At 42.5% G+C, this 25835-nt stretch overlaps 4 protein-coding genes across 6 annotated transcripts in view; all 4 read left to right on the top strand.

Annotated features, from left to right (window-relative positions):
• The first annotated feature begins 11 nt into the window (after window positions 1–11).
• On the top strand, window positions 12–13068 carry gspt1 (G1 to S phase transition 1). The gene is made up of 14 exons (XM_053853019.1): window positions 12–423; window positions 594–638; window positions 2639–2899; window positions 2984–3017; window positions 3137–3214; window positions 3678–3858; window positions 3964–4118; window positions 5483–5623; window positions 5970–6063; window positions 8616–8696; window positions 8905–9078; window positions 9652–9741; window positions 9809–9977; window positions 12362–13068. Exons 1-14 carry the CDS (start codon window positions 228–230, stop codon window positions 12412–12414), a joined length of 1752 nt encoding a protein of 583 aa, XP_053708994.1. The 5' UTR covers window positions 12–227; the 3' UTR covers window positions 12415–13068.
• A 1312-nt stretch (window positions 13069–14380) lies between these two features.
• rsl1d1 (ribosomal L1 domain containing 1) lies at window positions 14381–17882 on the top strand. The gene is made up of 9 exons (XM_053843709.1): window positions 14381–14489; window positions 14714–14853; window positions 14989–15127; window positions 15218–15366; window positions 15465–15566; window positions 15829–15922; window positions 16277–16396; window positions 16472–16654; window positions 16730–17882. The coding sequence occupies exons 1-9, from the start codon at window positions 14451–14453 to the stop codon at window positions 16847–16849; spliced, it is 1086 nt and encodes a 361-aa protein (XP_053699684.1). The 5' UTR covers window positions 14381–14450; the 3' UTR covers window positions 16850–17882.
• Window positions 17883–20098: 2216 nt separating this feature from the next.
• On the top strand, window positions 20099–21362 carry LOC128751407 (transmembrane protein 238-like). The gene has a single exon (XM_053852388.1). The coding sequence runs from the start codon at window positions 20165–20167 to the stop codon at window positions 20609–20611; it is 447 nt and encodes a 148-aa protein (XP_053708363.1). The 5' UTR covers window positions 20099–20164; the 3' UTR covers window positions 20612–21362.
• Window positions 21363–21752: 390 nt separating this feature from the next.
• The window catches only part of snx29 (sorting nexin 29), a 115432-nt gene continuing 111349 nt past the window's right edge, over window positions 21753–25835 (top strand). For 2 of the 3 annotated variants that reach the window (XR_008414356.1, XM_053862067.1), the window contains exons 1-4: window positions 21753–22095; window positions 22874–22938; window positions 24039–24091; window positions 24922–25046. Coding sequence is in view for 2 of the 3 variants with exons in the window: in XM_053862067.1 (XP_053718042.1) it covers window positions 22089–22095; window positions 22874–22938; window positions 24039–24091; window positions 24922–25046 (250 nt within the window). In the remaining variant the exon portion in view is untranslated. Of the gene's footprint in view, window positions 22096–22873; window positions 22939–24038; window positions 24092–24346; window positions 24462–24921; window positions 25047–25835 lie in introns of those variants that run through there. The other variant, XM_053862076.1, reaches the window with a different exon arrangement.

Raw genomic sequence — 25835 nt, 5'->3', positions numbered from 1 at the left:
TCTGGTACAGTAGCGACCTCTAACGGTGCTCTAAGGATGTGCCGAGCTTGAATATCTATCGTAGTCGGTTCCGAGAGCCATATGCGTCCAAAAGCGAGGCTTAAAAATCAATGGGAACTTAACCGGGTGGTCTGCCAAGAGTTCGGACGTACCAGCGACTAAAAAGAGCCCCACTAAGCGACTGCTGTCCCCGGTACCGGACACCTTGTCAACTCCGTTGGGCACAAATGGACGTGAAAGACACAGCCCCGGATTCGTGGGAGCTGGAGGAGGATGCCGAGGCCCCGGCTGTCGCGGCAGAACTCCCGACCGCCTTTGCCGCTCTCAACGTTAACGCCAAGCCGTTCGTCCCCAACGTTAACGCCCCGGTGTTTGTACCAAGCTTCCTCCAGGCCAGCGCGGGGGATACGACCGCTCTTTACGGTAGGTGAGCGCCAGGCAGCTGGCTGGAAGTTAGCTTAGCATGGTAGCCAACTCAGCTAAGGTAGCCTCCTACCAGACTGCCTTCACACATCAACACATTAACGTCAACCGCATCACAACCGTAAAGCCAGTGTATGATAATGACATTCGAAAATTTGGATTCATTTCAGGTGCCTCTGATGCAGTCGCCAGCATGGAGGTGACGGAAACAGCTGGTATGCTTTTACAGTTACTGAGTTATTAATTCGCTTGTCTGGTGGTTCGTTGCTGGAACACAACAGGTGTCTCTTCTCCGGTCAGGGGTCAGAGGACGATCGCTTTTCCAACCCTCGGCTGCACTGATCCATATTAGGACTGCTGTCTCTGCCAAACCAATGTGTGCATCAGCTTATGTATATGATGCAACCCATGCCCAAAATAGACTTTCCACTCAGGCTCCGAACCTCACTGTGCCCCGGGCCCTGAGGGTTTCACTCAAGACTTGGTGCTTGATTTGATGTTCTTAAATGTTCCCACGTTCTGCCCATTCCACCAGAGCTATTTTTGACGCAGAGCAACTCTTAAAATGGGTTTCATTAATATCCACTCATGATGTGCTGTGACCATCATTTATAAAAAATAGTACTAACCAGATATGATTACTTATCGGACATTTCAAAGTTTTTAATAATTTCACTGTGTTGAGTTTAGAAGCGAGAGAATACTGCACCATAGAAATCCACAACTGTTAGGTCTGAACAGCGAGTGCTGACTGTTTGACTTGGTTTAAGATTCTCAAGTGACACAACTATGTCATGCATGCGCCTATTGAATATGACCAAGTGAGTCCTCCCTTGACATGTTCAAATTCACTTCACATAGAAAGCTTTTCTGTTGACACATTTTTGGATCTTAGAAACATGTTTTATTGGATAAGATAACCAGTATTTAACTCAGGGATGTCATTGAGCAGATATAATTTTACTCTTCTGTCTGGTCACAGCAATGTAAATGGCATCACCATCTTAACTTCTGATGAACTGTCATTTTTTCTGCAACACGAATTTTATTTTTTGTTCATAAAAATCCACTCAACAGTAGCTGAGCTGAAAGTCCGCCGGTCTTTAAGTCCTCTTTTTTGACAAAGCAAATGGGAAAAGGACAATGTTGCCTTTGTGAGGAGCCTTTTTCTGTGCTACCTGGTAGACATGTCTATAAACATGTCACCTGGTGCATGTGCTTTTGACTTTGAAGACTCCACAGAAAATACCTTTGTGCCACCATGCTGTCCAGAGGTCCGATCCTAGCTCCTTCCTTCCATCTATTAGTTTCACCCTTGACGTTCGTTGTTGCCTTTGAATAGATGGCCAAATGGCGTGCAAAACTCTTGCTTGAACATTCCTTCGGAGTCCTTCTGAGTGTTGGATTACCTTAATTTCCTATAACTGCAGAGCTGCCACTTAACCATTAGATTCGATGGCCTTCATTAATCCCACATCACGGCGTCTTAATTGTTCATTTTTTCTGAGTAAGAACCGTGTGTATAGTAACTAGGGATTATATTAGGTTATATTAGCTATCCTTGTCAAAGATCGATTTTAAAAATGTTATTAATCAGGTTTTTTTTTATACTATAAAATGTGTATATACCAATGTTTACTGACCATCTTAAAAAAAAATGACCTTCTTTTCTACTCAGAAGAATTATCCAACTGTGGCACAGCAAGACATTCTTTAATCTCCGTCATTCATAACTGGGGTCAAATATATTAATATGTGATGATTTAAACCGCATCTAATCGTTCTTTGTGCACCTACTGTCTTCCACTGCACTGGTTCTGAACAAAGTCAAGGCCGGAATGTGGATGTGTGTTTGCCAACAGCACTTTCTCACCGGGACAGAAGAAGATGGCTATTGTACATGACTGCTGGTCTGCATAATTTCATAGTTATGGAAATAGGAGGCTTATTTGTTTGCTGCCAGGGGCTGTTGCCGTCTCTGTTTGCCTCTAGAGATTTCACTGCTCTCTTGTTAGTTTTGATTCATCCTGTTTTACTTGCTTGTGCTTGTGTTTCTACTCAATTGACAGAAGCAGTAAATGATAAGAAGGACCACACACAGTTTGTCTGCGAGGGAATGGGCATGTTCATCATGTTCCCCAGCATTCGTTCACAACTGGATTTTTAAATGGTGCTTGGAAAGCTCAAGTGTGCAGTAAATGTCTTAAATTTGCAGCTCCAGTGGAGAACGGAAGTACGGAGGCGGACATGACCACTGAGGAGGAGACGTGGGAGCAGAAGGAGGAGCCGGGAGGAGACGGGGGAGGCGGCGGACAGGAGGACCACGGGGATGCCTGTGAGGAAGGCAGCGCACAGAAGGAGGACGAGGAGATGATGGAGGAGGAAGATGAGGACATGCTGAAGCCCAAAGTGGTCCAGTCACCACCAGATGCCCCCAAGAAAGAGCATGTTAACGTGGTGTTCATAGGTCATGTGGGTGAGTCTCATTTCAATCTCTCTCGAAGTGGACATTTATTCACCTCAAAGCAAGAATCACAAGTAATTTACTTTTGTCTGTTAGATGCTGGAAAATCAACTATAGGGGGTCAAATCATGTGAGCTTTTTACTGTTCTTTTTTTGATTGATGAATTCACAAATTTATAAACAATATGTTTACGACTTCCTTTTGGGATGGACGCTCCTTAAAATGATCTTTTTTTTTCCTTTTGTTAGGTACTTGACTGGTATGGTGGACAAGCGGACTCTTGAGAAATATGAAAGGGAAGCCAAGGAGAAGAACAGGGAGACTTGGTAAGATGATTCATCAGAAAATAGTGTAAATATTTCAATTATTGCAATAAAAAAAATTGCAAAAAAATGACATGATTTGAATGAATGAAGTGCGAAAAAACGTTTTGCTCTCAAATGTTTACTGCAATTAGTTTAAAAATAGGACATACTAATATAACGTTTCTCCTGAAAAACTTTTAAAATAATAATGTATTATTATACCTTTTGTTATGTCCATTTGCACCTTTCTCTTGATCCCTTGGTGCATTGATACTTTTCTGAGAATAGAAGGGATGTGTTGATTTGCATGTTTGCATGTCATGTCTGAATTCTTCACACTGGACTCACCTGTGTTCACATTCTGATGTCCCTTGGAATGTTTTCCACTACATAGTGTGTAGGAAAGTGAAGTAATCACAGCCAGTAATAAAACAAATTTACAAAGGCAAATTTTTTGAGGTGTAAAATTCTGTGTTTGCTGCAGGTACCTGTCGTGGGCTCTAGACACAAACCAGGAGGAGCGAGACAAAGGCAAAACGGTGGAAGTGGGAAGAGCTTATTTTGAGACCGAGAAGAAACATTTCACCATCCTTGACGCCCCAGGACACAAGAGCTTCGTCCCAAACATGATTGGAGGTGCGTCACAAGCTGACCTGGCTGTCCTGGTGAGTATGATAATTCAGTTATAGATTAAAACATGAGACCCATAGATTTTTGTTTTAATAATTTTTTTCTGCAAATGGATGTGGCTAACCTCCTATTTGCCTTAGGTAATATCGGCCCGAAAGGGAGAGTTTGAGACTGGCTTTGAGAAGGGGGGCCAGACTCGGGAGCATGCCATGCTAGCTAAAACTGCTGGAGTCAAACATCTGATAGTCCTAGTCAACAAAATGGATGACCCAACTGTAAATTGGAGTCTAGAAAGGTGAGCAACGTTATGGTCTGCTTTGCTCTTCGACATATAGCTGATGTTGAGTACTGTGTTGGGTACAGAAGGTTGGGGTTTCTAACCCAACGGGAAGACAGAAAGAACATACAAACTACTGTACACATAAAGGACACAACACTCAAAGCCAGAGTTGCATCAAGCTGGATACCAACCTGAGAACCTCTTGCTTTGTGGCTGCTGCACCTCCGCTAGTCCTAGGTGTTTTGACATGAACCGTTTCAGGGTCACGTATTCATGTTCCATGGGCCATTTCAAGGCACCAGATAATATGGTGGCGATACAGCTCACATGGAAAAGTGGTCGGCTTATGACTGAGCGGTTGCCTGTCTTAGCTCCTTGTGTTGTTGTGACCCTGAGCAAGCCACTTGACCCCAGTTGGCTCCTGGCAGTTCAGATGGCCGTTGGCACCGTCAGTGTGTGATTGTGTACATGAATGGGCGACTTAGTGTTAAGCACTTTGGTTTGGTTTGAGCCCTGCAATTTGACATCCAGTGCATGTACTCAGTCTTTGTACTGTGTAGTATAGTTAGGGCACGCTGTATAACTGAATCCTTATGGACCTTGGACAGTGCCTTAATCCCACTGTCATATTTGGGGAAGTGTGCTAGACATTCTGAATATCTTCAAAATCTATGATTACACAGATACCAAACAAAGAGGTTAAAATACTCCTGTGACAGTGAAGCAGCAGTAAAATGTGGCAGAACATATACAAATATATCAATCTTGTGAAATAAAGGTGTCCGTATAGACAGTCTCATCATTTACATCAAAGAGCCAAAATAGCTGAAAGTGCACCTTAATGAGGTAATGACATGGGCAAGGATTGTGGCCTGGTACCACCACAATTTAAACTTCTAGTGACCCCCAGGTTGTCTGAGTTTGAGGCCTTTGCTTTAGATCTATCCATGTTTTAATTTGTGATTCATTTGTGTTCCAAAAGTTTTCAGTTATTCCCCTGAAAGATTGTCCTTTGTTGAATAAGAGATCTTCCCACGACAGGGAGGTTTAAGTATGTATTGGAGACGTACAATACACAAAGTAGTTGTGCTTAGGAAAGAGGGATGGCATGGAGTTTTACATGTTTTTTTAAACATACATATACAAGAGCTTGCCACACATTTTGGTTTTATATTCAATTCTGTGAAGCATATTTTCACGTGTTAGTGATGGCCTGTCCATCATCATTGGACTTAGTCTTTCAAATGAGGAGCTTTGTGATGTATTATTGTGACACTTTTTATTCACTTTACAACGTCATGTGAACTGCTAAAAATAGAACTCAGCCCTAACCTTGGCTTACTGTTGCACTGATGTTTATGTTTACTGGGATTCTGCAGGTATGAGGAGTGTAAGGAGAAGTTGGTGCCGTTCCTTAAAAAGGTCGGCTTCAACCCGAAAAAGGACATCCATTTCATGCCTTGTTCAGGACTCACAGGTGCCAACCTCAAGGACCCAGTACCCGAATGTCCGTGGTACATGTAAGTACACCCTCTGCCTCTCTTAATTCTCAAGAGGACCAAAATTTGTTACTAATATTATGGGCCTTGCAGCAATAGATCACATAAAAAAAGCTAATCACATTTGTGTCAGGTAAAGAAAGTGTTTTCTTCCAGTCATGCTGTGGAGTTGCTCTTCACTAGTTCCATTTTCCTTTGTCTTGTTTGTAAGAAACCCTTATGTAATCCAAAGATCATTATTATAAGTCACATGATAATCTGGCTCCATTTCAAACCTTAGAAACACTGTGGGCGTTGGAGCGTTTTGACATCTGTGCTATTCTCAAATGATGAATGCTGATTGATTTGTTTTTGGTCTCCTCGCCAGTGGTCTGCCGTTTATCTCCCACTTGGACAGTTTGCCAAACTTCACCAGATCCAGCGACGGACCAGTCAGACTACCGATTGTTGACAAGTACAAGGTGAGCAGATGGCGAGATAAGACTCTTGATTCTCAGGGTGGAAGAACTGGTTCTTAGCAGCTCATTGTGTTCTCGACTTGGCAGATGTGTGGGTGTGGAAAATCTGTAACAGCATGTCTTTTGCAGTTTCTTGGGTTATCTTCAGTGTGTGATATGTACAAAAGGACGTTTGATTTCATCTTATTTACAAATGATGAAGATTATGGTGTAAATCGCCCTTTGCACCAGAGCCAATCCGGAAATGGGTGTCTGATTCAGCAAGCCCTGCCAGAAACAGGATTTGTACTTGCTGAACTGGTCTTTTTGTGTCTGACAGGGTTAGATTAGATTAGATTAGACTGAGACCTATTATGGCCACATCAGCAATATTTTAGAATGAAGAACTCACAGCTATCTTCTTCATCTGCCAACCAAGGTTTATTGATAACTTGGCAACCCTCGTACAAATAATCCAGACAGTTTTTTTTCTTCAAATACTCTTTTTGAATGCTTTAGTAACCAGCAATCGCTCTTGAACTCGCCTTGATATCAAACCCCAGATTCTTGGTTGATCATTTGATAAAACAGTACTTGAGTTCATGTCCTGGTTTCATCTCAGACAGCAGAAAAGTATGTTATATTTGAACACAAACTTCTTCATTGTGAATATGGAGCAACGTGCGCACAGACTGGAGTGATCAGCGAGTGGTGTGATTTTTATATTCTGATTAATAAACTGGCATTTTCCATTTAGTCAAATGCCATTTTATTCAGTATTCAGTTGGGACTGAAATACTCCTCCTTTAATAATGATTTTTTCATGTGATAGGCGGAATAATTCTCTCCATATTTCACCCAGGCATAAATGGTGGATAAAGATTGGCTACCAATGAATAATTTAGAAAATCGTCAAGTGTTGCTTTTCTAAGTAAAACATTACAAGATGGAGCTCTTGTTCATTTGACATCGATTTTGTCTGTTCACTTTTGTCCTCATCATCTTGCTTGTCCATCTATGGGTCTAATCTTCCTTCTAGAGCTTCTTGTGGATTTTTAATCCCAACTAGTTGCAGCTGGTGATGTAACTGGGCTGATGCGCACGCAGCTTTCATAATAGCCTCCTGGCTGTTGATAAAACAATCCGCAGGAGTTTGGACTGGAACTAATGATTGTCAAATATGATTATTAATTCATTCTTGAATGTGTGAGCAGCTCATTGACCCTCTGGTGGAAATGAGAGAGAGAATAAACTGTTATTACTATCAATAATAGAGAAAGCTGTATAGCTCTACATACTGCTGATTTAACCTTTGTTACGTTTAGTTAATTGTATTTTAATGTGTCATGTTACATTTATAGACTGCCGGGTGACTGTGAGTGATCTGAGGATTGAACATCACTTTTTATTGATTAGTAGCCATTCACTTGTTGCTTGCGAGCATATTTTCTTAAGTCTTAAAGAGAAGATCTAGAACTGGTGAGATGCTTGTTGCACTTGTAACCCACTAGGTCAGAAACACTGTTGGACGTGCTGCCATACGTCTGTGCAGTTAATCCAAATTTGATCCTTCATGGCTTCACAGGTTAAGAAAGCAAGGTAATCGTCATAACACGACCATTTTGCTGTACGCCTAGCCCCCTTGTGGCTGTGTGATGCACACCACAGCCCCCAAACCGAACAGTTCGTTTCTCTTGTCGAGACGGTCAATCGATTGATACAGGACAACCAGAATAGAGACGAAGCTCAAGCAGACGGTGAAACAGCAGTGTTTCTCTCTGGCTGTTTGCTTCGAACGCAGCTTGCACCCCTGTTTCCATGAGGTTCCATGTGCAGGGTTGCAAATTTCAAAGCATATATTCACATTTTTTATTATTATTTTTTTTTTTAAACGGAGAGCATCATGTATTACAATTACAATTGCAATTACAGTATGAATCAAAATCACAAAGCCTCAGTCTGAGGGCAAAAAGGTCACATTGAAAACAATGTGAGGATTTTAGTTTGTTAGGAGTGTTTTTTGTTTTTTTTTAAATTCCTGACCTTCAACGGTTATGTGGATTGTTTGGTCAGCAATTCAAAACAAGCTTTTTTTTCAGTGTGGCATATTTTTACATATATTTAATATGTAATTACTTTATTACAGATGATAATCACAGTAAAATTCATAGCATACAATTAGTTATGGTACAGATGGTGCTCTATTCTTGAGCCTACTGTAAACTAAAGTCCATGAATAAGTATATGCCATTCCATGGCAGTCACTCTTTATCTTCTCTAAGATTCTATCTCAGTTGTGCATTCTTTGTGTTGTCTGTTGTGTGCATGGGCTTGATCTAATTTACTAGCATAATGCGGAAAGTGTGTGTTTTCTGTTTATGATGAATTATGAAATGTTGATTATGTAATTGACCGCCTGGGTTTAATTTTTCATACATCTGGTGTGTAGAAATGTTTTCAGATGGAATTATCTCATAATCTCAATCTGAGGAGATCTTTTGAATTTTGGTTTTCCATGTTTTCACGGCAGTTCTGTTGAGTTGAATCCAGAGTAATCACTGTGTTTGTGTTTTTAGGACATGGGCACAGTGATTTTGGGGAAACTGGAGTCTGGATCCATTAGTAAGGCCCAGCAGCTGGTCATGATGCCCAACAGGGTAAGACATTCCATACGCAAGTGAGGATTATAAGACCTGGTTTAAGTGGTGACCTCTGCTTCTGAAGCTTGCTCAGCTAATTCGTACTGAAATGTGCAAAGGGTGAAAGCCGCCTCCTCAAAGCAGAGATCTGAGATGAAGATTTTCAGACCAGGTTTACAATTGTTGAAGGTGAGCAATGACATGCGTTTTTTTTCTGACATTCCAGCACACCGTGGAAGTGCTGAGTCTTCTCAGCGACGATGTGGAGACGGATGATGCTAGTCCTGGAGAAAATCTCAAGTTGAGGCTCAAGGGCATTGAGGAAGAGGAGATTCTGCCAGGTTTTATCCTCTGCAGCCCTGACAACCTCTGCCATTCTGGACGCACCTTTGATGCCCAGGTAAAAAAAAAACTCCACCAAAGAAGTTATGCCCATGATCTTCCAATAAGTCTCTGGTTCTATCAGTACCAGCTAACAGTATCAGTAACAAGGTTTAATTATGTGGCTCAAGCTCGGCATAAGCATGAATTTGAACCCCTTGTTTTGCATTCCGGAGTATGGCGTTGCGTCTGAGGCAATAAACACAGCTGCTGACGCATGTGTGACTGTAGAGGGCTGCTTCAACGCTGCAGTGATAGTGGTAGTTAAGCAGCCTCCGTCTCGGCTCTTGTCGCTGAGACTCCGCGACTGTGGTCCACGTATTTCCACTATCATAGAGCCTTGGCGTGAACTTGCACAAGGGCTGGAATTGAGTAAAGGGAGCCATTAAAGTTTTAGGATGACAGTACTTTTCCTTTTTGTGTGGGTGGTATATGTTCACCCTGTGCTTGTGTGGGAAATAATGAGATTCTGAAAATGCCCTTCACAGCCAGTCACGTATAAAGGGGAACCTTGGCTAGAATGACTCAATGCCATGAATATTAAATCATTCCTTTGATGCAATAATGATGAGCTTTGCTCGTTTCCTGGCAGATTGTCATCATCGAGCACAAATCGATTATCTGTCCTGGTTACAATGCAGTTCTCCACATCCACACCTGCATTGAGGAGGTGCAGATCACAGTAAGTTAATGTTCTACTGCAGCAAATCGTTCGGTCACTGACCAGCTGTGCTCCTCCCTCACCACAGGCCTTAATTTGCCTGGTGGACAAGAAGACGGGGGAAAAGAGCAATATGAGACCCCGTTTTGTGAAGCAGGACCAGGTCTGTATCGCCAGACTGCGGGCAGCAGGTGTGATCTGCTTGGAGACCTTTAAAGACTTTCCTCAGATGGGACGATTCACACTGCGAGATGAAGGTGAGTAGAGGAAGTTGGAAACGGTGGATCTCTTGCTGCCTTCACCTACTGTGACAATGAAAAAGCAGAATATAAACCAGTAGCCTAGTCACTGGAAGACTAGGGCTGTGTCCCATTTCTCACCCTAACTCTTGTTTTGCGCGTTCACATCTAAGTATAGTGTGTCCCAATACTCCTAAGACCAAGCGCACTGGCCGTTCACCACTTGACATGATCCCTTCAAACCGAGGGCGCTCCGGAGGTGACTTGAAACCAAGTGGGAATATGAACAACAGGGACATTTCAGTAACAAGGACTACTCTTCCGTTTGTTTACTTTGTATCACAAGTTAGCGACCCAAATGGTTTATTATGTCCGACACCATGAACAATACAACGCTATGTTTTTATTTCTTCTTAACAAACAACAGTCGGCTAGCATCCAGGCTAACGTTTACATTGTCATAACACTAACAGATCTATCACTGCAACACAGCCTTTTCGTACATAAGCCGCACCAGTCTATAAGCCGCGGGTGCACCGTTGCTGTCTGCGCCACAGAAAATGCATGAGGATCACTTCTCGCGATCCTCTAGTTCTAGTTCTCTTTGAAAACGGGGTCCAGCATCGAGACTAACTCATGAAACAATCTCGGCAATGTTCTGAACTTGAATCATGAACTCCTCACATCTTCTTTATATTTAAAGTGTCCAAAAAGCGCTGTTTTCACCCTCCAGCAGATCGTCTCTGTTAGCAGAGCTATGGACTCGCGGGCAAAAACAGCGCAATTTGAGCGCTTTAAAGGTAAATTAAATGCCTGTGATGTTATCCGTTTGATGTGACGAGGCTCAATATTTTTGCCAGCATGACACTCTTTAGACTGTAAAAACTAGGGATGCTCCGAGAGACAGGAAGAGCACTCAGCGGAAGCAGCTATCTTCATCCTCTTCATGAAAGTTCCCACTCTGGACGTTTGCAAAAGTTTCAGATTCAGGTGGCCAAAGGACGCTGCATCTGTCACACACAAAACAGCAACGGATTCGGTCGCAGTCGATTGCGTCTTAAAACGACACCCGAGAAAGGCTGCTCACCGGACTCTGTGAAATGAATAATTATTTCTTCCGAATGTCACGCTCAGACTGGCGAGTGTCCACAAGTGACCGCTGGTTCCTGCAGTTTCACTTTCATGAGCACCAGAAAACTCACTGGTGTTTTAAATATCGTATTGAATTCGTGGCGTTTACGCCTTTAAACGTGTATGTGCTGCAGGATGCAAACGTTACATGACGGACTGAAAAAAACCTCCGCAGTAGACATGCTGTTGCAAGGTGAGCGGCGAGTCGGCAGGGAGGGAGACAGGAGCGGACGCATCATAAACCACGGGCAGTGCTTCATCAGAGTGCCGGCTGTCACATGTGATCAGATTTTGTGATCGGCAATGACGGGCAGTGATCGGCATTCACGCTGATATCAGCCTTTCATAATCAGTGGCTGATCGATTGGAGCATCCCTCATAAAAATCCATTTATTAGCCTCATCGTTGTATAAGCCGCAGGTTTCAGACCGCTAGAAAAAAAGTTGCGGCTTGTGGTCTGGAAAATACGGTAATGCTGCCATTGAGAAAGTTCACCCTTTAGGCACCCAACTCACAAAATTGCTACAAGCAGCATCACTGCAATTAAACCAACCAAGCTGCAACTATGAAGCCTGATGTGGTTACTACTTTACCCAAACAGATGGACACCTGTAGCTTCAGTTTGAGCAACGTTGGTGGATGTGTATATGTCAATGTTTTGGAGCTAACAGTGGGGCCGGTGGTTCAGTGGACAAGTGAAGTGTTATGTAGCAGGAGAAAAACAGCAGACTCATCTGACTCAGATTCAGATGAAGCATATTCACCCTCTGATGAAGATATTCATGTGTTCAGTGAGGCAGAAAGTGACTTGCTGCTTCAACTCTGTTTGCTGTGACAGTCCACAAGCAGCACATAATGGTTGTTCAACGATGAGAATATGCTGAGCTCCTGCTTTGGTGCACCAGAGAACTGTGACGTCACCAAGGCATATGGGACTCAAGATAAATTTATAACCATGAGGGAGGGAGGAGACCGCACCATTGGTGATAGTCTGTCTCCAAAATCAATAAAGACTGTCTCTTCCTCTCAAACATGTCAGACAGGGGAGAACTTTATAAACCTCGAAGCATGATCGTGAATGGGGACTTCAACATGTGATACGCATGCAAAAAAGATGGGTTTGGACGCTTTTTAAATTTCAGGGATAGCAAGCAAAGTTAATAGACTTGAAGTTCCGGACAGAAATTGCAGATGTTATGCCACGGTTGACTACAAAAGCGACACCTGGACATTTGGAGTGTTACATTTCCTCTGCTTTATCCTTTCCGCAGGAAAAACCATTGCCATTGGAAAAGTGCTGAAGCTGGTGCCAGAGAAGGACTAGAATGCAATGGTGGCAGAATGCATGAGGTTCTTCCGCTGGACAGGAGGAGAAACGCTGCGAGAGCTGACCCCAACAACTCTCCACACTCATAACTATGCTGAAGAGAAGAGGAACAAAGGAGAATAAATGGCATTTTAATGATAATAATAATGATGATGATAATAATAATAACAATAAGACTGAATCAGTTTTTAATGACGAACTATATGAAAGGAGAGACCAAGTCCAGTGTGTCAGCTTTCTCATATTGAGAGCTCAGCGATGCCACTAATGTAGCTACGAGAGTCCCCTCCTTCTCCTCCTCTCGACTCCCATGGCTGATCAGCCAGTTGTTTTAAGAATGGAGAAGGATGCATTCTCAGCGAAGAAGGACTTGGGGATGATTAAACATCTGACCAGAACCTGCAACTGTCATAGACCGTCTCCCTTTTAAAAAGTAGGCTTCCGAGTCCAATGAAGATTTTTGGGTTGGTTTCAACGATTGCTGTACCAAAAGTTTGTTCTCTCTCCCTGTCAAATGGTTTGATTGTCGACGCTCACAGATGTAACAAGAATGAAGACACACAAACACACATGCACACACCCAGCCGTTAAATGAAATTAAATGACGCTGCAACCCAGTGTTTTCCTCTTGGTTTTCTTCAAATAGCATTAGCCTAAAGATACCGATATGGTGGGTAGCTCCTGCGGTATTGTGCGAAAGATATGCAGTTTACACTTCCCTGAGCTCTCTCTCCACGGTGGTTGGACAGTCCCATATCCTGGTCAATGTTAAGCTGTTTCCATACAGACTGTTGATCTGACTGCTGTCCAGAGGATCATCATTGACACCCTTGAGGGGTAAGACACAAAAGGAAATTTCTCAAAGAGCTGGCTGTTGACAGAGTGCAGTTTCAAAGCACATTTACAAAAAGTCTGTTGGAAGGGGGGAAACGTGGCAGGAAACTGCACAACCAAGAGAGATGACCGCAGCCTGAACAGCATTGTGAAGAAGAGCCGCTTCCAGAATTTGGGGGAGCTTCATAGACAGTGGGCTGAAGCTGGAGTCTAGGTATCAAAAGCCACTGTTCTCAGACGTGTCCGGGAAATGGGCTTCAATACCTGTATTCCCATGGTCAAGAACTCAAGACAACAGAAGAAGCGTCTGACTTGGGCTGTGGAAAAGAAGCACTTGACAGTTGCAGAGCGGTCCAAAGTCCTCTTTTCAGACCAAAGCAAGTTTTGTGTTTCATTTGGAAGTCTGGAGAAAGGCTTTAGAGGAGCAAAATCCAAGTTGCTTTAAATCCAGTCTGAAGTTCCCACAGTCAGCGATGGTTTGAGGAGCCATGTTAGCTGCTGGTGTTGGTCCACTGTGTTTCATCAAGTCCAGAGTAAATGCAGCTGTGTAACATGAGATTTTAGAGCACGACATGCTTCCGTCTGCTGAAAAGCTCCATGGAGATGATGATTTCATTTTCCAGCATGATCTGGCACCTGCCCACAGTGCCAAAACCACCAGTAACTGCTGTACTGACCATGGCATTACTGTCCTGGATTGGCCCTGAGCTGGCCCCATTGAGAATGTGTGGGGTATTGTGAAGAAGAAGCTGAAGGACACCAGACCCAACAGACCAAATGAGCTAAAGGCCGCTATTGAAGCATCCTGGGCCTCCATAACACCTCAGCAATGCCACAGGCTGGTTGCCTCCATGCCACGCCGCATTGATGCAGTAATCCCTGCAAAAGGATCTTTTTTTAACTTGGTCTGAGGAAATATTCTAATATTTTGAGACAGGATTTTTGAGTTCTCTTAAGCTGTAAGCCATAATCAGCAATATTAAAATAATAAAAGGCTTGCAATATTTCAGTTGATTTGTAATGAATCCAGAATGTATGACATTTTTGTTTTTTTAATTGCATTACAGAAATAAAGAGCTTCATCACAATATTCTAATTTTCTGAGACAGTCCTGTAAATAAAGTTTTTCGGTTTGTATCCGGTGACGTAGGGGAAGTGAATACGCATGCGTGCGTGCCACACACGTGAAACGAGGCAGCATGGAGGAGAAAACTCAAGTCGTGGTGGATCAATCACAGGTAATGTAACGCTCCAGCTATTTTAGAAGCGGTCCGGCGTAACAGACAGGCTACGATTACGTGACAATTGTGTGGATTGTTTTTTTTTATTGAGTCTTTAGGTTTGCGTTGCCAGACAGCTAGCTCGATGTTAGCACCTGAGCTAATCGGTCAAAGTTGTGGTGGTTGCGTTTAAGATGGAGTCTTACATCGTGGTTTCAGCCTCATAAACGTCTCTCTTAAAGGTGAATAAGGCTGTGAAGGCTCTGCTGGCGTACCTCAAATCTTCACCAACAAAAGATTCCTCGCTCCTGGAAGATACTCAGCCGATTAGCCTGCTTTTCACCCTGTGGAAGATCCCAAGACAAGCACAGACCATCCGAATGTAAGTCGACATCACAGCGCTGCCAAGCCTCTTCCGTGTGTTATTTGCACATAAAGTCACCGCATGGCAGTTACAGTCATTAGAAATGTGTTGTAAGTTTTGTTTACTGCATCAAACTCTTGTCCTGTCCACCAGTCCTCTGCCCCATGGCCAGCGTCCAGACACAGATGAGGTGTGTCTCTTCACCAGAGATGAGCCCAACATGACCGCAGAACAGACTCAAAGGTTTTACAAGACACTACTGGAGAAGAAGGGCGTTAAGTACATCACAGAGGTAATCAGAAGTCACTACCAGATTCTGTTAAAGATCAGGATTTGTTCCTATGGTCTGTGCTAAACGCCTTCCGTTTTATTCTTCCGGCAGGTGATTCCCTTCAAAATGTTGAAGACAGAGTACAAGCCATTTGAGGCCAAACGCCGTCTTTTAGGGAATTTCAACATGTTTCTCTCCGATGACAGAATCCGACGTCTGCTGCCTTCACATATAGGGAGACATTTTTATGAGAGGAAAAAGTAAGATTCTCTGTCGTGGTATTCACAACAGTATACTAACACAATGAAGGTCACGTTGACACCTCAAGGAATAGACTCAAATGAATCGTCATTTTCAGAGAACCGCTGAGTATCAATCTTATGGGCAAAAGTCTGGCCTGGGATGTCCAGCGCCTGGTTCAGGGAACCAACCTGAAAGTCACAAACAAAGGTTGCTGCTGGTGAGTAGTCAACGGTTAACACTATTTACATCACTAAACTAGCACTAGCAAACAGCCACTCAATGCTCCAGTTTGATGTGGTTGAAAACGGTGCCATAGAAACTCACGGTTAGTCCAGACGAACCTCCTTCCTCCATGAAGTTTGTCTCTACAATTTTGATACAGAAAAGATACTAAGACATGCCTCCCACAGCCACTCCCATGAAACGGAGAGAAATGACTGTATGTTTGTCTTCTCATGTCATGTTCAAAATGTTCTCAGCACGGCCCATGTTGGCAACTCTGGCTTGACTGCTGAGCAGCTGGTGGAAAATATTGAGTCCGCTGTTCAGACTGTGATGGCAAAAATAAAAATGGTAAGTGAGGTGACGCCGAATGACAACCGACATACACGATGGTCCTTTAAATGTGATTCAACAATTAATTATCATATTCCCAAAAACATTGTCGCTTGAAATTTCAAGTCACTTGCCCAATAGTGTGATTGCGTTAAAAAATATTTAGCCAGTATTTCCATTGCATTTATCCATTTCTATGGTAGCAGTCGGCTCACGAGCGAAATGGCGCCTCCCTGTGCATATGGCATCATATTACAACAATCCTCATGTTGAATTAAAATTATAAAATGCTCATTGTAGGAGCATTATTTATTTTACAATTTTACAAGACTAAAATTCATATATCACTTTGGCTGCTGTTTGTGTGTGTAGACAGGACCAGTGCTAAAAGTCATCCATTTGAAGAGTAAAAAATCTGTGGCTTTGCCCATCTACACATCAGACCTGAACCATCTCAAAGTGCTGGATGAAGCAAAACTGCTTGCACGTACTGTAAGTCTTTTTTTGTCACCTTCTTCCACCTGAACGAATTTATGTAACTGAGCACGTGTGTTCTTGGGAGCTCAGAAGAAGAAGGAAAAGCGCAAAGCGGAAAAAAATGAACAGGCAAAGCAGGAAGATTCGTCTGAAAAAGGAGAGTTGAAGCCAGAGGAGCAGAGCAAGGACGAGGAGGCAGTGAAGGAGGATGAGGAGGAAGAAATCCCTCAGCTGGTTCCCATAGAAACGCCCACTAAAAAGGCCAAACTGGAGGTCAGGATCCGTTTCTTTTCAACACTCCAGCTTGGTCAAGATAAAGTGCAATATTCGAATTCTGTTATTTTGCAGGGGAAGAAAAAGCAACCGCTGAAGAAGACATTGAAACCCACAGCTGTGAAGAAAGGACCCAAAGCTGAGAAGAAACTGTCCAAGAAAGCAGTTAAAAGAAAAGTTCCCAAGGTCAAATAAAAGAAAGTGATGTCTGCACTTGTGAACACGTTTATTAACTCTATGTTCTTCTTATTGTGTTTCTATTCAAGACCAGTTGTCAGTTTTCTAATTTTGTCAAAATAAAATCCTGGATCACATGATCCGGTGCTTCAACCTCCTATATGAGTATCACGCTCAACTCATATGCAGCTGTTTAAGGAACACGATTACCATCCGTTTTTCCCACAAATCTTTTCCCTCCCCCTGCATGTTCATCATGTGTCGTGATATTCATCATGTTGAGCATGTTTGACTCGTGTTTCTGCACTCTGACCTCACGTGGGTGAGCAGTTTTTTTAACTGCACAGTGCTGGGCTGTACAGTGTTGAGGTGGGGGTTGTGATGTTGCAGGTATTGTGGAAGCAACTGCTGCATTCTACTAGGTTGTGTCCCAGAAGGAGAACAATTCTACCGAGGTGTTGCAAGTGTTTTCTCTGACATTGAGCCTTGAACAGAGCGATGATGGTAAACAGGAGCATTTACCGCATCAGATTACAGACTATTGTTAATGAGATTATGTTCAGACGTGAACAGCTGCTACTCGCAAGCCACGTCTCTAGGATCATCTGATGTAATGCTTCGTGTCACCTGGCAATGTATAAACCTCTTATTGATGTTCCTACAGCTTTATCATTCATGCGTTGTTTGAAATATTGACAAGATTATTATTACAATCTCTGTTTTTGGCACAGGGACGTTACATTTTTTTCAAGGTAAACCACTGATATTATTGTGTAGTTTCAAATAGTGTATGAGGAAATATCCACCCCTCACCCCCTCCAAAAACTGGCTGGACATTAAGGTGGAGCACACTTTAATAAACAAGATTAAATTTTGAAACTGATTAAATAATCTCCTGTGAGAGGGAAAAGATACAATATGTCCCAAAATGTGTGCTAACAAACTATTGGTGTCGAAGATGTTCATGTAACCAGCACGAAAACGATGAATGTACAACGTGAGGAAAATATTAAGCAAAGCTAAAGTTTTGAAAATAGTGATACAAATGCTAAAAACTAAAGAAAAAATGTTCTATTTTTACACAGTGTTAAATCATGTTCAGATATATTATTGCTCTAATCATCTTGTATCAATTTATGTAATGATGCATGTTTGCATTTTATTTGGAAGTATGGAAGGTTTTTTCTTTTAATAAATATATTTTTTACTTCACAGTGTTTATTCAGTCTTAAAATACCAGCAACTAGCATCATTTATTTTATGTATATATATATTTATTTTTACTCTATATATAATTACATTCAAGTTTCTGCTGGTCTAGTCTTTTTCTAGTCCTCATTTTTTTTATATTTTGTGGTCCCATGTGTGGGTTGCAGTTCAACCAAGTCCCTGAAAACATCTGGGTCTTGATGGTGAAAGGTCTTTTAAGCTTATTCTGTCCATTCACATTCATTTTTATTTCATATTACATGACGTCACAAGGTTAGATAAGATAGTCCTCTATTCGTCCCACAATGGGGAAATTGGGCAGATCTATCGCAGGAAAGAGTAGGGGTCTCAAACTAGTCCATAAAATGGCTACTGTTGTTCCACCATAGACAATTATTTATGCCTTTATGGTTCTCCAAATTCTAATGGCATAAAACATGGAATTGTTTCAGATGCATTTCTTTTAATGCTTCACTGTAAAGCTTCCTCTAAATATTCATATTTTAGGCCATTAATATTTTATGGAAAGTGTGTCTCAAGAGTCATTTTACTATACCAGAGTTTCATGAGTTGCTGTGTATAGTGTGTGTGTGTGTGTGTGTGTGTGTATGAGACATCTAGAATTACAGTGCAAACATCAGCTGCTGATCTGATCATGTAGCGCTTTCAGTCGACTCTCTGGTCCATCCCGACTGGGTTTTTCCATTCTCGGCTTCCTCCATCATGGATGTGTTCGGTGGGTCTTCTTCTCCGGAGGAATATGAGACTTTGTGTCCAGACACTGACAGTGACTGGTCCTACCTCCACAAGCCCATCATCTCAATAGTGCTGGGATCTCTGATGTCGGCCACAGCCACACTGCTCTACGTGCTCCAGTCTACAGGACGCATGGTCGGGGGTCACTCCGTGGCCAGCGCCTGTCTGTCTATCGGACTGATGTTTGTGGTGCTGGGACTTGTTTGGATCCCGGTGCTGAAGGAGGAGAAGAGGAGGAGATGGTGCAGCCGAGCGTTCTGACGGAGGTAAAGAGTGCTGCCATCTGCTGCAGGCTTCGCAAATGAAGTCATAGCACAGAAGAAACCTGAATAGAAATCATTCAGTTGACTGTTTTGAAATGTGAAAAAAAGAAATTGGTGAGGAAACAAATCATATAAAAAACCAACAACAGAAAAGCCCGTGCAAACCTCTCTCATCAGCTTCAGTCCATCCCCATCTCCCCATCTAAGTATTCCTGGATCCAAATGCCAAAAATGCTCCTATCTCCCAGTGTTAGAGATTCTTTTTTTTTTTATTTGCATCACTCCCAAAATTGAATTTGTTCCTGAAATTTTCATCCAAATCTGTCCATAGCTTTTCAAGTTATTTTGATCACAGACAAACACAAAGACACACAAGGTCAAGGCGGGTCATTCACACCAAGGGGCGCACAAATCCACCACCCTATTTAAAATGGAAGCAGCAGTAGTAGTCCAAAATACGTGAGTGGGACAGCAATATTTTCTTCTCACAAGTTGAATTCAATTTGAAGTTTGTCATGTTGATTTTTTTTTTGGTTGCGTTCCTGAGGCACTGTCTTCTGTTGTAATTTTGGGGAAAATGTTTTGTCAAAATCAAATATCAGGCATTTGGTGTTTCTGCATGTAAAGTATGGAAGTAATTTTTTACAATGTCAATCCAATCTGCTTTTGTAGTGGGTCAGGTCTTCCTTTATTGGCACATTAGCTGTTGCTTCCTTGATGGAATGTAGCAACACATCATTTGCGTCCATGTCACAATATCCTGCCATAGTGGGAAGATTACTGCATGAAAGTGTTTAGCCTCTTGTTCTCCACATTTTCATGTACATCTTTTCTGTCTTCTCTTAAAAGAAGCTCGTGTACTTGCATGAATAATTCCCAAAACCCCTCCACCTGTCTGCTCGCTTTGCACGTGGGTGTGTTTAATCATTACACCTGTTGTGATGCAACTGTCCAAACATCCAACACTGAGCTGCTTTGAGCGGCTTTTATTGATTCTGCTCGATGCACTTTGAGCAGACGCAGAGCTGCATGTGACAGAGAACTGTTGTGTTCACATCTGGAGTTCCTCTGAGGAGAACCCTGGGACTGGACTCAAACCCGCAGCATGTCGACAACTGTGCAGATGAATTCAGAAGGGGAGCGGCGGTACGGAGGAGTCGGACGCTGCAAGTGCTCCTTTTGGTTCGCAGTGGCCCACGACATACTGGGAGTCTTCATCATGATGGTGGGCCTGTTTGGAGGCCTGGTGGTCCACGACTTGTTCATCTACGCAGGAGGCATCATTATCTTCCTCAGCCTGATCTGGTGGCTGTTCTGGTACTCCGGGAACATCGACGTGCCGCCAGAGGATCTGGAGGACGACGTGGGCAAAAGTAAAGCGGGACTTGGACACGTGATGAGAAGTGTCTCCCGGAAACTCTCCAGTGGGATCAGGAACTCTTTCAGGAGGAAGAGCAGACCCTCAAACACCGATGCTGCGCTCTTCACTATCTTTGACAGCTCCATGGCTTCCTCCACAAGAGAACACTCCAGAGAAACTCTGTCAATATAGACTCTCTTTTATGGATTATGTTGTTTGTTGAAGAATCTGCAAGCGTGCTGCAATAATGATATGACAACACTGCCGTGATAAGATGCTTTTATTGCTGATAAGAAGCAACCCTTGCTCACGTTAATGGTTCCATGCTGAATACCAGTCCGCATTTGAGCACCTTTCATAGTGGCAAAAATGACTGTCAGTGTGCAACAAAATGCAAAGCATTAATTATCTGGAGACATTTGTAAAGAATAACTTTTTCAAAATCGCTCGGAAATAAACACATTTAAAAGTGAGGAGGTGTTCCCTCGCTGAGTGAGACAAATGCCTGCAAGTGCCTTGTATCATGGAAACTGGGACCTCAAAAAAAGGCGCTGAAATTGTCGCTTTTCACAATGAAATCTGTCTACAGGGATTCAAAAGTCACATTTAGCGAAATGTCGCCAAGTTGGCAACACTTGTGTTTAATCTGTGGGGTCATGAAGTCACTGTCACCTGCTGTCTGATTGAGCTCATTTCGACGAATGCTGTTCCAAACGTTGAATTATATACATTAAATAAAGGCCAGGCAACAATACTCTGTAAAACAAATAACAATGTGGAGAGAAATAAGCAGCTGGATGGACATATGCACTCTCTTGCTATGAGTAAAGTTAAGTTTGTGAATTGATCTGTCCATTGTTGTGTTGTACAGCTGTTTGTCCACAAAAGAATAAAAATAGAACTATGAAAATCAGTTTTGTGGGAGACTGCGACATTAAACTGAATCAGCAAAACTGACATTTTGGAGTGTCTTTGATTTTTATTTATTGATTTGATATTGATGAACAAATAGCTTGTTTATAATTGCCAAAGACAAAATATCAATTCAATGGACAATTCAGCATAAATAGGACAGGCAAATAATATGAGAGAAAATGAAAACATCACTGGGATGTTTTGATCCTAGTGTCTGTTTTCGTTTTCAAAAAGATCAGGGGAAAAACAACAAACTAATGAGGTGTCAGTAATTACATTTTAATGGTTATTTTACAAAACAATGTAGATCGTTTTAGAGCGTGTGAATTGTGAAATAAGAACTACAAGACCCAGCATGCCTTGTTTTGTCATATGACAGCAGTATGTTTTGTCACGTGACCAAGCTGCCGCTCACCCTGGTCTCCGCTTCCTTTTTCGCAGAGTCACTTATTAGTTGTCAACAGTGTTTATCGTCTTAAAGGTTTAACACACGCGACACGCTTGACTTCCTCGTCCTCCGCCTTTTGTCTGGCGTTTCAACGTAGCCGCTTTTCTACTTCCCGGCGGCTGCTGTCTGTCAGGCCTCCATGCTACCGACACAGCATCAGTCCTGAAGCCCCTGCAGGGTGCGACAAGCTCGGCTCCTGAAGGTGCAGTGACCCGCTGTGCTCCGGATGACAAGAAGCCACATTAGTGGAACCGTCGGTGGCCTCTTGCTGTTGCATGTCACTGCATACGTGGTTTGTTTGTCACGATGAACGGTGAGTTTACTTTTTGTTAAATAATCAAACTGATAGAACAGACAACTGAGTAAATCCCGACCGTTTCCCAGTCAACGAACTCATTCTTTTACGTATTTAAGTGCGTCCTACGCCTTTAACATTGAGCTGCTGCTTAAAGCCCAACAGATCAATCGACCACATCTAGATAAAATGTTCCCAGTTTTCATTCAGTCCTATTTGGGGCTGTGACAGAGATTACCTTGAATGAATTTTTATTTTGGATAAGATTTCGAAGCGTTAAATATGACTCGCCCCTCCAGGAAGTTACTGTAGTAATAAAATCTGGAGGTTATTAACGGAACCATTACTGGTTATGACTTCACAAGATGCCCGTAATCATGACACATAAAAACGACAAACAACAGTGTAGCGTGGACACTTCATCATGAAATCAAGACTGGACGATTCACGATTAGTAAGTCTCAAGGTGAAAATAAGTCTTTTCTTACTTCAGCCTGACGAGGTTTTGTTTATTATTTCATGAATCTTTTGTTGCCAAGGCTCATGCAGTATGTTCACTAACTCAGTTTATATTCATTTATTTGTCCATGAGGATAAGAATAAAATTCAGAATATGTTTTCAATGACAAACACTGTTACAGTGGACAATGATGTATCCAGCCAACATGATTGACCGTAGAAGCTTGTTGTTTTTTTTTTTGTTGCAATATTCAAAACACAACACACTGTCAAGAAGCTTAATCCTTTCCTTTATTTGCGCCTGTTTATTGCATGTCTCTGGTGTGTTCATTCTCAGGCACACAGCAGATTGACACCAAGAGACAGAATCTCCTGGAGCGCCTGCTAGATGCTGTCAAACAGGTGACACCATGTTCCTCTTTGAATCTCTCCAGGCTGCAAGCTGTAGACACAGCAGTGATATGCAAGTGGTCTTGGGAGGTCAAGGGTCATCTAAAACCGGCGCATTTGGTCTGAGCCAGCTGTGATGATTATTGCATCGATGATCATCTTTTAGTTTAGCAGAGTTGTAAATGGTGATTGCACTACGGGTAACTATAGGGACAAAAAAATGACGGGAAATAAATTTAATTTCGTTCTTGCTCACTTTTTCAGTGACTGTAGTGACAAAGGTGGAATCATCATCATCATCATCATCATCATCATCATCATCATCATCATCATCATCAGTTAGTCCCACAGATCCCTCCTCTCTTTTTCATACAGCACAAATTCAACAAACAAATAGATGTTTGAGAAAAAAAAAACTATTATATTTATATGCAGTACTTCAGGTGGACTTTGCATGAGGTGAATTTTTCAGTTTCTTTTTTTTTGTGAAACAGGTGTAGGGGTAAAGAGGAAGTCAGGCGTTTGGATGTGGAAGTGCCTAAAACTCTGTTTTATCTGGTTTGATCTAAATGTTGTGCAATGTTGCCGCCTGAGACCCTGCATGCTGAAGTGATGGAAATCTGCCATTCAGCACCAATATACTTTTTTTTTTTACTGTTTAGCCTCTTTTAGGGACAGTTCTCTTACCATCTTCTAATGATATTGCAAAATTACACCCAGTGAAAACAGGATAGCAAGAATGTGACAAGAGTTCTAATGCAGCTACCATCAAAGATTTAAAACATTCTACACACATTTTCAGAATGAAGCCTGTCAATAATGTTCGTGGTTTCAGTAGGAAGCAAACTATATCACATGTTGGCCAGCAGTCAATTGTAATAAGTTTATATTCATAGTAATAAGTCCATAATTACTACTTCTCTCGTATCCTTTTTTAATCATGGCTCAGATCAATAATAGTATTAAAAAAGAAATACCCCAGACTACAGCTAAGTGTATATCCAAAATGTTCTGCATGCTGATGCACTATTGAAGTTCACTATCGCCTAGGTTCAAGTCGAAAAGCGGTCATGCCATTCATGACCATTGTCATTTCCTTCTTTTGTCTCCAGTGCCAAATACGTTTCGGAGGACGAAAAGAGATCGCTACGGACTCAGACAGCAGGTACATGGTTGTGTTTGTTCACTTGGTGTTTGGAAAATTTCCAGCTCGGCATTTCATCGCCTTTAATAAGGCTTTTTTAGGTGTGTCTGAGTGCGCAGCGCTTCCTGGTGGAGGAGGTTCTTTGCTCCTCCACTAGGGGCCGCCACTGCATCTGTAATCCGTCCGTCATCGCATCATCATAGTCCTTATGCTCATTTTGTTCTGTTTGGATTCCAATAATTTACACGGGCAGCATGTTGTCTCTCTTCCTTCAAAACAAAGAAACTAAATGTCACCTTGCTAGAGGATTTAACAGCCATACAGCCGACGTTTTGAGTGTGTTTGGTGACGGCACACACCCAGGGATGAGAGCAGAAGGGGGGGCAGAGGGGTGAGTGAGGCCTGCGTGTGACACCTGCAGGTCATTGAGGATAGCTGAAGTTGAAGAGATGAATCAGGCCTTTGGCCCTGATGAAGGGTTGCAGTCGATGAATAGGATGAAAAGGTTTTGGCCGATGGATGATGGCGAAGATGTCTCTGGTGTGTTTTCCTGAACAGGAAGTGTGCAGGCCACTGACTCTAAGTGAATGTGTACGGAAAGTGTCGGGTCATTGTTGCTTGTATCGTCCTGCTGATGGTTTGGACCCTCTCATCAGTACGACTAATGTTAACTTGATGTGAAGAAAGAATAACATTTCCGTCTATGTAGAGCTGGTTGACTACTCTCTGTGTCATGTGTAAAGGGTGAACTCATCTATGATATTCTCTTGCATGACAATACTCACTCAAAACAGTTTTTGGCCAATATGTTGTAAAGTGAACCTTGTGCTGACTCTACGTTGTGCCTGCAGGGTCATCTGCCTCTGTGCCCAGTTTGAAGCGGTGCTCCAGCACGGCCTGAGGAAAAGTCGAGGCCTTGCCCTCACTGCTGCGGCCATCAAGCAAGCGGCAGGTTTCAGCAGCAAGACTGAAGCAGGTACTCTCCTCAGACCCCAAGCATGCTTGTCAATGGCGCTGATGATTGGAAAACTACATTTTTAAAAAATTATTTTTATTTCCTCTTACTTTTTGCTCCTTGTTTTTATCAAGGATACTTGATAAAACCCAGATTAAGGTGAAGGTAGTGTTACCCAGCACGGGATGTCGGACTGCACGACCTGAATAATGCGGTTAATAGCTAGACTAAGCTAGCATGTCGCCAAGTAGCTTGACTCTGACCGGACTGGGTGATGTGTGGCTACGTGAGCTTCAGCTACGCACTGGAAGTTAAGCAACTCCAAACAAATCTAGCTCGAATGATGTCTAATAACCTTCTATACAATCGATAAGTTGTGTGCGTAACCTGATGCACAGTATGTGTGTTCCTCGGTCTTAGCCAATGTCTGCGGTGAACACATGACAAAACTCTGATATCAGCTGTGTTTTGTAACTTGCGACGACGGTGATCTGCAGATGTGTCAATTTGTCTTCAACTTCCTTGACTTAGGTTGTTCTGGTCGTTAGTTCTCACAAGAACATTAGAGGACGTGATTTGTTGCTTTTAGTACACAACATTACTTCCATGAAAGCAACCGTTAGCATAGTTGTTAAGTGACTCTGGGCCCATGACGGTGATCAAAAGCATGACTCTCTGCTTAAGTTACTAGACATTTATCACTATTGGAATACAAAGGCCACTGAGTCTCCTGAATATTTAATCTTATTCAGACAGGAAGCGTGTTGACATTAATTTGGGGATCCATGAGTGGGACCGTGGTCAACTGTT

Source organism: Synchiropus splendidus, chromosome 1, assembly GCF_027744825.2.
Source record: "Synchiropus splendidus isolate RoL2022-P1 chromosome 1, RoL_Sspl_1.0, whole genome shotgun sequence".
Lineage (NCBI taxonomy): Eukaryota > Metazoa > Chordata > Actinopteri > Syngnathiformes > Callionymidae > Synchiropus > Synchiropus splendidus.
The sequence above is the reverse complement of the archived record's forward strand: the minus strand, read 5'-3'. Positions and strand labels throughout refer to the sequence as shown.

Excerpts from the sequence above, each read along its gene's own strand:
- gspt1 (XM_053853019.1), top strand. The coding sequence starts at position 228 with ATGGACGTGAAAGACACAGCCCCGGATTCGTGGGAGCTGGAGGAGGAT. Across the intron at positions 5,624-5,969 it reads CCCGAATGTCCGTGGTACAT|TGGTCTGCCGTTTATCTCCC; the intron begins GTAAGTACACCC and ends TCTCCTCGCCAG. Across the intron at positions 6,064-8,615 it reads CGATTGTTGACAAGTACAAG|GACATGGGCACAGTGATTTT; the intron begins GTGAGCAGATGG and ends TTGTGTTTTTAG.
- rsl1d1 (XM_053843709.1), top strand. The coding sequence starts at position 14,451 with ATGGAGGAGAAAACTCAAGTCGTGGTGGATCAATCACAG. Across the intron at positions 14,490-14,713 it reads TCGTGGTGGATCAATCACAG|GTGAATAAGGCTGTGAAGGC; the intron begins GTAATGTAACGC and ends TCTCTCTTAAAG. Across the intron at positions 15,923-16,276 it reads TGATGGCAAAAATAAAAATG|ACAGGACCAGTGCTAAAAGT; the intron begins GTAAGTGAGGTG and ends TTGTGTGTGTAG.
- LOC128751407 (XM_053852388.1), top strand. The coding sequence starts at position 20,165 with ATGTCGACAACTGTGCAGATGAATTCAGAAGGGGAGCGGCGGTACGGA.